This window comes from Trichosurus vulpecula, chromosome 5 (assembly GCF_011100635.1).
Source record: "Trichosurus vulpecula isolate mTriVul1 chromosome 5, mTriVul1.pri, whole genome shotgun sequence".
In the NCBI taxonomy this organism is placed as follows: domain Eukaryota; kingdom Metazoa; phylum Chordata; class Mammalia; order Diprotodontia; family Phalangeridae; genus Trichosurus; species Trichosurus vulpecula.
In genome coordinates, this window is record NC_050577.1 from 255742659 (window position 1) to 255755421 (window position 12763).

The window sequence follows — 12763 nt, forward strand, 5'->3', positions numbered from 1 at the left end:
TCTTTTAGTGATGGCAAAGAATTGGAAATTGATGGGATGCCCATCAATTGGGGAATGGCTGAACAAGTTATTGTATGTGATTGTGATGAAAAACTATTGTGCTGTAAGAATGACGAGCAGAATGCTCTCAGAAAAACCTAGAAATATTTACATGAACTTATGCCAAGTGAAATGAGTGGAGCCAAGAGAACACTATATACATTCACAGCAATATTCTATGATGATCAACTGTGAATAACTTAGCTATTCTCAGCAATACAGTGATACAAGACAATTCTGAAGGACTTATGATGAAAAATGCTATCCATCTCCAAAGACAGAACTGATGGAGTCTGAATGCAGATCAAAACACACTTTTTCTTTATTTTTCTTTTCTTCTTTGATCTCTGTTTTCTTTCACAACATGACTAACATGGAATATGTTTTTCATGACTGCACATGTATAACCTATATCAAATTGCTTGCCTCCTCAATAAGAAACAAAGGGAAGGGAAGGGCAGGGAGGGAAGGAGAGAATTTGGAACTCAAAATAATTTTTTAAAATGAATGTTAAAAATTGTTTTTACATGTAGTTGGGGGAAAAATAAAATATTAGCTATAAAACAGATAAATAGGTAGATAGGTAGGTAGATGGATAGAAAGACTCCAGTGGCTTACTGTTTGCCTCTAGGAGAAAATATAAACTCTTTTGTTTGGTACCTACTTTCCATCACTTTCTAGTCCAGCTGGACTGGCCATCCCGCTGTTCCTATCACACAATGCAGCTAGAGGGATCAAGAAACAGTCTGTTGGAGGCAGTACATGAGTTAAACGTTAAATAAAGCCAAGAACTCTAAAATATGAAAATAAGGAAGGACTGTGCTCCAGCTATGGGGAAGCCTATGCAGAGGCATACAAGTGGGAGACAGAATGCCAACTTGGCAAAAATAAGACAAGTTGACTACATTATAAACTTTTTCAACCAGTTGTGTGTTTCAACCACAACTCACTCTATACAGCCATGGATTTATATCTTTGAGGATTTATTTCTATTTAGCACGCTACTTTAAAAAAAAAAGCTCTCTACAAAACGCAAAAGAGAAACATTCAATGAAACAAATCTGGTCCTCTCTCTTCTCCTTCACTCCTTACTCACCTGCATGAGTTCATTGCTTTCAATTAGATTGTCCTCCAGCATCTCCTGGGTCAGTCTTCCCATGGTGCTGTAGAATTCATCAGCTGTTTCACAGCATTCTATCTGTCTGTATTAAAAAAAATAAGCTCTTTCTTAAGTCCATGTCATGCAATTAAATAAACATTACCAGGATATACACTACAGGCCATTGTCCTCCATTAAGAACCAACAAACTACAATAATGAACAAAATGAACAAAAATCCTGACCGGCAGTTCTACTTTGGCGCACTGTACATTATGAGAACTGACATTTTGACATAAGATTTGTGAAATTCTTTGCAAATCTGGTCTCAATTGATCTTCACAACAACCCCATGAAGTAGGTACACCTAGAAGAACTATTATCCCTGTTTTGTGGGTGAGGAAAATGAGGCTCAGTGAGCTTGATGGTTAGTAAGTGTCAAAAGTGGGATTCAAATCCAGATCTTCCTGCCTCCAAATCCAACATTCCATCTGCTGTGCCACATTGCTGCCATATGCCAAAGGACCTAATGTTGACCTGAAAGACCACCCAAAACTGGTTGCTAAATTTGCCCTGTGGACATAATACTGTTCTCTATCTGAAAATTGCTGTTGTTAATAGATGGTTTCATTGAGAATGTAGAAACTAAACCACAGAGGAAGAAAAAAATGAAAACTCACTGTTTCAATGACATATACAGAGTGAGTATCTCAAAAGTCCTTGTATAACTAGATTCAATAGCTTAAATTAATTAAGCTTTCATAGCTTAAAACTGCACTAAGACTTTGGGGATGGGCTACATTTTTGTGACTGCATATAACTCAATAGGGCCTCATTAAAAGCAAAATTTTCTCCATCCTCCTCAAAGAACTTATTATAAGGCACTAGAATGGTATAGTACAAAATATCCTCCTTCTTCCAAAACGAAGAGAATTCCTTTAGACCAAGGATCCTGGGTATCTCTATTTCCTAGAGCTAGATTAAAGACCTGATTTTGGTGGTCTTGTTTCTTTTCCTGGGTAAAGGAAGATGGAACTACTTACCCACCATTAACAGAACATGTATTTTGAGGGACAGCTCTATTTTTTCCCTAATGTGGTGATGTACGGTGAGCTATCCAAGCATTCTGATTCAATCCTTTTGTGATCAACAACATACTTTTTCAAGATAGGCAGGAAAAAAGTGCGATGAAGAAAACAGACACTTTGTGGATTTGCCAATCATGTCCTCCTAGTGAGGTGCAAGTTAGAGGGATATAAATTTAATAAAAATAGACAAAAACATTAAAAATATATTACTCTGTAGCTGCATTTTATACATCTACTGAACTTTGTAGTAATGCTCATAAGCAGCCTTTCCATTATAACCACATCAATAATATATAGACATATAGTTTATATTATATTTTTATAGATATTTCAGTCTTAATAGCATTTATTTTTAAAATGAGCTATGTCTAAATTAAGTACTTATATGAGATCTTATCTTTGTGCGTTGATTGACAGAAATAAAATTTATAATAGCTCTTTTCTTCCTCTCCCATCATTAACATCTGAATATGTAAGCAAATATCAATGATTAAACATATTCTATGCTGGTTTGCTATTTTAATTCCTTGCAACCCTCTGCATTGGAAGTCACTCCTTTTCCCACACCAATCAGCACCTACTGCAGGGCCTGGCATACAGTAGACATCTAAAAAGTGCCCATGACTGCTTCACTTTCTTGCAGGGTCAAGAAGGAAGATTAGCATATTCTTTGCTCCCCAATGCTTCTTCCAGACCAACTGTATACCTCCGTTCCTTAGAAACCTCTCTTTTCTCTTGAAATCTTTGCAATCTATTTCTCCATTCTTTCTCCATCCTTATTGCTGTCACCCACAGATCACTCCCAATTTTCTCAATGATTTCACCAACTAACTCACAGGCGTTCTCTCTATCTCATTGCTAGACAATACCCTAGTAGACTTGATCATTCATGTTGATGACCACCCCTCCCAACCACAGTTCCTCAATTACAATGACTTCATTCTCCACCCCATTTTAGTCATACACCTTGGACTTCACCATTTCATGAAACAGTCCCCACTGAAAAAATCCTCATCTTCAAATGGCACTGTCTGATCATAACCTCGTATCTTCTGCCTCTTTCACTCATACTAAACCAGCTTTTTCTATCCATTGAGACTTCCAGTCCACCACCCTGTTGTCCCACTCAATCTCTCCTGTTCTGGTTTCACTTACTTCCATAGCTATCATTGATTCTAAACCCACTCTAGTGATTCACTAGCTATCATCTTTTCTGCTCTTGTTGATGCCAGGCTTAAGTGGCCATCCACATCTGATTTCTCTAATTCTGCTCCTAGACCACCAAATATCCCTTGAGAAAGCCGCAAAAATTAAACCAATTTTGTCTAGGACAGAGCTGTCCAAAATGTGGCCCGTGACTGGCCGGCCACATGCAGCCTGCAGTGCAATCTATACAGCCAGCCTACAAGCACAGAAATTTACATAAATGCTTTAGTAAACAAAGCTGAACTACCGCAGAGCTCTCACTAAAATGGCATATCAAAATATATTGTCTATTGTTTCAATAAAAACCTAAGGTTGGACAGCCCTGATCTAGGACATAACCTCAGGGCCTCACTGCTACTTAGAATTCCTTACTTAGAATTACCCTACTCTTATTGGCCCCTTATATCATTCCTCATAGCAAGTGCTGGAAAATTTTTCCATTCTCCTCAAGTCATCTAATAACACCCTCACTACCCAAATTGAAAATAGAAGATCTAGCCTACTACTCCACTAAGAATTTTGGGACCATCCAATTGTGCTCCCTCAACTATCTTTCCCTACTTTCCCAAAATTTTTAAGCCTCATTACTTCTTTTCTTCTAGTCATAGAGGAAGAGATGACCTTACTCCTCAATACAGCTAATCCAAAGCCTTTAACCCTATCCCCTGTATCCCCTCTAGAACGTGTTCCAAAAATTATTCCCCTTTTCTTAAATATTTTCAGTCTCCTCCTCTATCCTTCTTCCTTTCCAGTTCCCTAAAAATGCTTCTAAAAAAGCCTGCCCTTAATCCTTCCAACCCCTCTGGCCATCTTCACGATAAAATTTCTTGGGAAAAAAATTGTCCATGAGCAATGTTTCTACTTCTCATCACTTGCAAACTCCTTAAACTTTTATTACTTAATTTCTGTGCCCCTCTTCATTCTACTGAAACTGTCCTCTCAAGGGTCACCAAAAATCTCTCTAAATGTCAAATACAATTTTTCAGGCCTCCTCTCCTTACCCACTCTCTACAACCTTTCACATGGTCAACAATCCCCTCATGCTTGATAGTTTCTCTTCCTTCGATTTCATATTCTTCTTGCTCCCTAAACTCTTCTTCTGTCCCCTTCAGTGGTTTCTTATCTTCTAATACTTTAATAAGAAGTGTTTTCCTAGGTTCTGCCTAAGTTTTTTTTCACTTTTCTCTATGCTTTCTTCCTTGGAAATGTCATTTCCTCCCAGAGTTTCAATCTCTATGCTAAAGACTAAAAACTCTATATAGAACCCTGATCTCTCTTCTCCAGACTCAGACTTACATTTTCAGCTGTCTATAGGACACTTCCACCTCCACTTCAACCAGAACCTCAAACTCACCACAGCCAAAAGTCCCTCCTTTTCTTGTGACTTTTTTTTACTCATTTATATCAGTAATATTACTATTCACTCAGTCTCCCATGTTTGAAACTTTGGTGTTATCTCTTTCTCTTTTCTCACTTCAGACAGCTACCTCCAAACTACCAACATCTAAAATATCTCTCAAGTTCATTCCAATTGCTACCATCCTTTACTATTACACTAGCCTCGTGGCAGGTCTTCCTACCTTCATTCTCTCCCCTCTTTGATCTACACTTCACACTGCTTCCAAACTCATATTTTTATGCTTAGATAAAATTATGTCATTCTTCTAATCAAAAATCTTTGTGGCTCCTCATTGTTTCAAATTCCTCTACCTAGTGTTCAGTGCCCATCATAAGGTGCTCCTTTATCTTTCCAATTTCATCTTATCCACTCCTTCCCACAAATTCTGCCCACCAGCTAAACTAGACTACTCTGTGCCTGCTAAATAAGTACTACATTTTTCTACCTTCTTGTCTTTGCCCACATTATCTCTTATCCCTGGGTTTTTCTCCCTTCCTATCCTTCTTTGAAAATCCAAATCAAATGCTATATTCTCCATGAAACCTTCCTCAAGTCCCTTTCCCCCACTAGGTAGCAATGACCTCCCCCCACCTCAACCCAAGACTTTACAAAGCACTTTGATTTATACTTTTTTTGAATGTACTCATTATATACCATTTTGCATTTATATTTGTTTGGGCAATTGGAAATTAACTGCAAATAAAAAAATAGGAACTATAATTATTTTATCCAAAAGTTTAATCAGTGGAACTGAATTGCTACAAGGACACTAAAAGAGCCTCAAAAGCAACTTAGAAAAACATCTGAATTATGTGCCAAATAGAGAGATGACTGCCAAAGAACAGCAGGTTAAAAAACTGATTTGTGAAATCTGACAAAGAAGGATGTTGAACAATTACAAGCAGTACTGTATCATAAAGAAATGAGAAGCAGTGGTGTATAAAGCCACACCGTAAGGAAAGCGTGGCAAGATATCCAAATAAACAAAGATATCTCAAGAGTATTTAAGGGTGAAAATGGAAGGAGGAATACAAGCTGGATAAAAATTTAAAATATTTACAAAAATCATTAAAACTAAATATATTTTCTCCATCGAGGACAAGATAACTACCACAATTAGAACCTGATAGCATCATAGTAGATGAGACAGAAATGGCACTAAAGAGACCAGAATTGGGGGAAGGCAGCCAGATTTGAATCAAGTATATAGAGAGAGGAGAGCCATCCCGGAGGCAACTTAATTGTGAAGTCATTGGGAGACCAATATACAAGTTATCTAAAGCAGGAGCAGGTACCAAACACATGGGAAAAAAATCTCAGACCCTATTAACATCAAAAAATGTGACCAAGAGAATATCAGTAACTACCAGTCATTATCCCTACTCTCCTATCTATACAAAGTCTCTATGAGACTTATCTTTTCGCAACTAGACGACATCTTTCATGAAGTTATTAATAGGGGAAAAGCTTTCACAGGCAATATTCAACAATGCATTACATATTACTGAAAGATACAAAGGATAAAGGATCCTATTATACTTATGGCATTTGATTTGGTAGAACAAAATGCAGCTTTCTAGGCAATTTTACAGCAAAGTATCAAAATCATTCAAGATTCCTTGGAAGATAAAATAATAGAAAAAGCCCAGTTCAATGATCCTCTAACAAACACGTGAAGGCATAATACAGGGAGATGTATATTCACCAAGTCAAAGGGGGAGCTTATTTGAGGACAGCAAGACCCTCCAGGTGCTTCTCTTTGCATATGACATTATGCTGATTACGTCAAGCCCCAGAACATTACAGTGCCTCCAGGAGAAGCTGTTTGATCAAAATCCACCCAACATAGATGAAACAGATCAGCAGTTAATTATTTTTGTGCCATGGATCCCTTTGGCAATCTGGTGAAGCCAATGGACCCCTCTCAGAACAGTGTTCTTATCTGCATAAAATAAACTACAAAGGATTACAAAGGAAGCTAATTACATTGAAACGCAGTTACCAAAATATTTTTAAAATATTTACAGATCTCAGGTTAAGAACTCCAGAAGCAGCTGCAGAATCAATTGCCCACATTATAATGTGCGTTGGGTGAACAACTTATAGAGTTTGTTCATCAGTATGTCTGTCCGTCAGAAGTATTTATTAAGTACTTAATATATTCCTGGTACCTGGCTAAGCACTGGGTATATTAAAACAACAACCACAACTTCGTGTGCCTCCCTGCTACATTTCTATCTAGCCCACTCTTTGTGCCCACACAACCAATGAGAAACACCAAAAACTGGGCTAAGAGCTGTCATCAAGGAATTGTATGATAGGAAAAAAGAGAAGATTGGAGGGTACATGATGAGGAAAAGCGGTGGACAGCCAGGCACCATTGTTGGCCAGGAAATGTCAGGAGAAAGATAAGGGATTTCGATTTGAAATTTCATTGGTATAATGAACTCCTGGAGAGGAAACTCCCTCTACCAAGAGAGATTAGCAGCTGTTCTGAATTTATAGACCGGAGTTGGGGGGGAGGGAAGGGAGGGAGACCCCTGAGAGGTTAAGGGACTTATCCAGGGTCACAGAGCCAGTATGTATCAAAGATAAGACTTGAACACAGGTCTTTCTGACTCCAAGGCTGGTCTTCTATCCTTAACAATGCATTATCTCTCAAATGATCCAAATAACTATGAAAAATACGTTGGACTAAGAGGTTAATAATGGAGCAATCTTATTCCAAATTAAAGGCTTAGGCTTGTATTCATTTACTCAGCCTCACTGAGGATCATTTAGCTGGACAGCCATAACTGGGAAAAAGGTTCTTATAGGAGAAAGTGAAAAAGCAAATCAATACCACTTCTAAAGCCCATATAGGCGAGCCAATACATTCAGCTGAAAAAAGTGTTATACCTCGAAACAAAGGCAATAGGAATATTGGCTTTTTTAAAGTGTAAAACAACAAATTCAATCATAAAGAAGAAACCTCAAGCGAGCATTTGGTCTACCGCCTGCCTTAAGGTACATAAAGTATTATTTCTTTATAGATGAAATAAAGAGGTAAATAACTTCTGCAACGTCAACAGCTATGGGGAGGAGAGAGGGGAGAAGGATTAGATGACAGGTGTACTGACTTCTAGTGCAATGCACCACAAAATCCTGAATTGGCAGATGGTAATTGATATTTTCCTTGCCCCTTCCCCATAAAACCAACCAACCAACATATCAACCATGGCTAACATCCAACAGTATGCGCAATCGAATGTAAATTCTCAAGTGGCAGAGTTCAGACAGATTTTCCACAATCTTACCTGATATCCAACAAAGTAGGTAATACATGCAGCACTGGAAAATCTAGTGCCATTCTTTATTGTTTTCAAAAGGACAAGAGGGAATATAAAATGAGAAGATAATCAGATTGGATCTCCTTCATAGCTATGCCTAAGGGGGAAATTCTTAACTAAACAAGGGACCGGGGTGATAAAAAAGATAAAATCAGACATTCTGGTTACCTAAAATTGAAAAGCTTTTTCAAAAACAATGCAAGATAGAACAAGTAGGGTAGCTGTAGATGGGGGGAGGGGGGAGAATCTTTGCATCAAACACTTCTGATAAAGGACTAATAATGAAGGTATATAGGGAATTAACATAAATATATAAGACCAAGAGCCATTCTTTGAAGGATATAAAGATAATACATCATTAATTACCATATGAAGGACTGTTTCAAATTGCTAATAATTAGAGAAAGGCAAATCAAAATAACTCCAAGGTTTCAATTCACACGCAGCCAAATTAGCAAGGATAATGAAGACAGGCACTAATCAATACTAGAGGCACAGTAATACACTATAGGGAGAGCTATGAAATAGTCCAGCCACTCTGGAAAGCAATGTGGAAATATGTTTTGGACAGCTAGATAATCAAGTGGAGGGAATAACGGACTTGGAGTCAGAAAAACGTGAGTTCAAACTCTACCTGAGACACTTACTAGCAAGCTATAAATCATTTTACCTAGCAATGTGTTTTATTCCTCTGCAAAATAAGGATAACAATAGATAGCACCTACCTCATAGAGTTGTTGTGAGGATCAAATGAAATTATGTGTGGGAAGCACTTTGAAAACTTTAAAGTGATATATAAATGTTGGTTATTATTGAAATCTTTAACTGTCTAAAATTTCTACGCCCTTTGATCCAGACATCTCACTGTTAAGATCATACCCCAAAGAAGACAAAGACAGAAAGAAAACTCTCATATGCACCAAAATATTCAAAGCAATACTGGTAGTAGCAAAGAACTAGAAACAAAGTAGATGACTACACAAATCTTAGTACATGAATGTAATGGAATATTACAGCACCACAAGAAATTATTATTGCTTACAATAGTCTATTTCCTCTTCAATGCAGCTTGATGGTAATCTTGAATTTCAATATGTCAATTCTTGATTACATGGGAATGGAAAATGGCGATGGAATAGAATATCAAAGCTAGAAGGAACCTAAGAGATCCCCTAATCCAAATCTCTCATTTTACAGATGAGAACAGAAACTCTATCTTATCTAAACTTTGCCAAATGAGCAGTATGTTTACATTTAATCTAAAATGTCACTTTATTCAAAAGGTTCCTCTCCTCTACTTTCCCCTGACTACCATCTAATGTACAATCTTGAGAATCAGACTTTACCAAAAGTTAGCTGGGAGAAAGGAGAATTCTAGAGACTTGAATAATCCATTAAAAACATAACCAGCTCTGAATAATCAAGAATTGACTGTATCTGAGAAGATTAAGGCCACTGAATAAGGCTCAGACTTTCCTCAGTGTTTTACATATCTATACTTATCATTGACAAATTATAGCATAAATACGACTTAAATCTCTTGATCTCTATTACAGAGCAAAACAAAAATCACTTACTCTCCTAATTTTGCCCAGATTGCCAGGGATACCCTCAGTATGATTTCAGAACCTTCAAAGAAGACAGAATCCCAGATCTTTAAAACTGTATGATTAGGGAGGCATGTAGCAAAGAGGGTCAGGAACCACTGCATAGTGAAGACATTTGTAAGTGGGGGCTCATATCCACCTGGAAGACAACAAATATATTGAATCTCTTCTGGTTTGATGGCTTAAAGAATATCCAGACACATGTACTTTCTACATTCTATCTCTTTGCAAAGTTGTCAAATTTTCTTGCTTCTCCCAAATTTCTAAAATGGAGTCAAAAAAATCATAGAATCTTAGTGTTGGAAGAGACCTAGATCAAACTCTTACCTCATATATGAAACCTCTCTCAACTATAGCCTAAAAAACCAAATTTCTTTTACAACTCCCCTCCAAACCAAAATAAAAAATTGAGTCAAATGACCTAGAAGAGAAAGTTTCAGTGATGCCAAATAATCACCAAGATTTTTTAGTGAAAATCTATATGTAGATCTGTATATAGATATATACATACATATGTGTATATGTACACATATACACACATATATGCATATATATCCATTAGAATTATTTTTAAAAATTCTTAAATTTTCCTCCAGATTTTAATCTGCAGGTTAAATATCCTGTTTTCAATCATATTCTAAAATAAGCAGAGGTTAACAACTGTTTAAAAAGTCTAACCCTCTTCCTAAGGCAGAGAGGAGGTGCTGTCTGTGTGTTGAATAACTTGGTGGGGGAGGGGGAGGACATACATGCTAGTTGCCAACTATCAGATCGCCCATTCTGATGTTGGCATTTGTACCATAGATTGTTGGTGAAGGCTAGATAGTGGTGGTTTTCATACTGGAATAATCAATCTTTGATTGATGGGCTTCCTTCACAAACTGTCTAGTTTCTGATTGAAGGAGAATTCAGAAGGGCTCTCTCAGACCAACGTTGGTTCCACAAGCTACAGTTAAATGAAAATCAACATATTATGAATGAATACCTGCAGTCAAGAGAAAGAGGTATTTCAATTCCAAGGCATTTCCACTGTAACTTAGTTGAAAAATAGATTCTTTGTCATCTCTGCAGCTTTTAAAAGCACATTATTGTTTGTTGTTCAGTCATGTCTAACTCTTCATGACCACATGGACCACATTGTCTGTGGGGTTTTCTTGGCAAAGGTACTGGAGTGTTGCCATTTCCTTCTCCAGTGCATTAAGGCAAACAGAAGTTAAGTGACTTGTCCAGAGTCACACAGCTAGTAAGTGTCTAAGGTCAAATTTGAATTCAGGTCTTCCTGACTCCAGGCCCAGAGCTCTATCCACTGAGCCACCTACCTACCTCCCATACAAAACAGCAATTCATTCTGAATGAAAATAAACAAGAGCTACTGCAAGTCTGGGGTCAATTTGGACATCAAAAAAGTTTTCATAATTCACAAAAAAGTTTCACAATTAATAAAAGATATATTTAATAGACATATCATTGAAAGGATAAAGTCAATGACACCATTATTTCTCAGGTTTGCTGTTTGTTTTTTTCCTAATACTGATGATGTGTTGCACTGACTCATTCATACCATCTCATCTCCATTTGTGAGTTTGCTATTTAAAATCCATTCAACAACATTCTTGCTAAGTGCCAGGGATTTCACTAGGTATTAGAGATACAGAAGCAAAAATAAAAATAGTACCTACCCTCAAGGAGTTTACACTTTGCTGGGGAATACAACATATAGACAGAATAACAAATACAGGATAATTTGAGATTGGGGTGAAATTTGCACAGACACCCCAAAGGCCCATGTAAGGGCAGTTGTTGTAATGTACCTGACCAATTTAGTGATGGACAAAACATTCAACACATCATGGTCTTGGCCTTTACCTCCTCCTTCTTTGTTTGAAGCTCTCTGAAGAGTATCCAGGTGCTGAGATAATTCCGGAAGTTTCATTCTCAAGAGATCCCTGAAGACTGCCATATCCACAGACAATGCCCGGAGATTATTAACAAAGTAGCTTTCTGGAAGCACCTTGTCAATGAGGTAAATCATGATCTGAAGAACAAATATAAAAGAACTTGATTATCTGACATCCTAGCATCTCTTCCTGCTCAGAGGAAAGTATTCCAGTTGACAGTGGTACCACTAGCCAAAGTCATGTATCCCTTTGTGGATGATACTTCAATTCCAAATGCTCCACATTTTCCAGGGTTGATTTACATATGCAATAACTGGAGACAAACATAATTATCCAGATAATTAAAATCAAACTGGTGTGCTGTGCTCTCAGCTTTTCATACAGGCCACTGAATCTGAATGCACATGAAAATTAGCTGCAATTTATAAAACACTCTGCTCCACTTTGACCAAAGGAAAGGACCACATGTTGCTCTCCCAGTAGCCCTTGCAGAAGGCTGTTTTTTTCTAATACTACCCACCCAAACAGGTTTCAAGATTTACCCACCCAACTCATAAGAAACTCTGGATTTTAGTGCTACTGTGCATAGCTATTTCCCCTCCACTGTAGTTTGAAACGGGGTTTCATCTTTGTTGGCAATCAATTTGGTGTTTATAAGACTTAGTCAAAGCCTTTCTGAACTTCATCAAGACAAGATGCAGACTTCTCACATGAGTGATTTCAAACTTAGCTTCTTTTGAAACACTCTCCATCATATTTTACCAGACATAAGCAATTTCTAATAACATGTTTCAGTAACATATAATTCTGCCTTTTCTGTCACTTAGTGACTCCATTGCACTTGTCTATACATTAAGATTTATTAAATATAAACACATAGCATTTTTTGAAAAACAAAGAGAGGAGGCTGCAAAAAGTTTTCCATTTATTTTCTCATTTGATCCTCACAGCCTTTGAAAATTACACAGATATATATAGATAAGAAAACAGGGTCAGAGAAACTAAGGTCACACACCTCATAAGTGTATGAAGCTGATCTGAATCCATTCTAACCTCATGTTAGGCACTTTACCTACTATGATGCATAGCACTTCATACA

At 37.3% G+C, this 12763-nt stretch overlaps 1 protein-coding gene across 1 annotated transcript in view; it reads right to left on the minus strand.

The window, feature by feature from the left end:
* The window catches only part of TBC1D30 (TBC1 domain family member 30), a 115930-nt gene that overhangs the window by 23438 nt on the left and 79729 nt on the right, over positions 1–12763 (minus strand). The window contains 3 exon segments of the mRNA XM_036761646.1: positions 1136–1241; positions 9737–9905; positions 11633–11801. Of these exon segments, the coding sequence (XP_036617541.1) occupies positions 1136–1241; positions 9737–9905; positions 11633–11801 (444 nt within the window).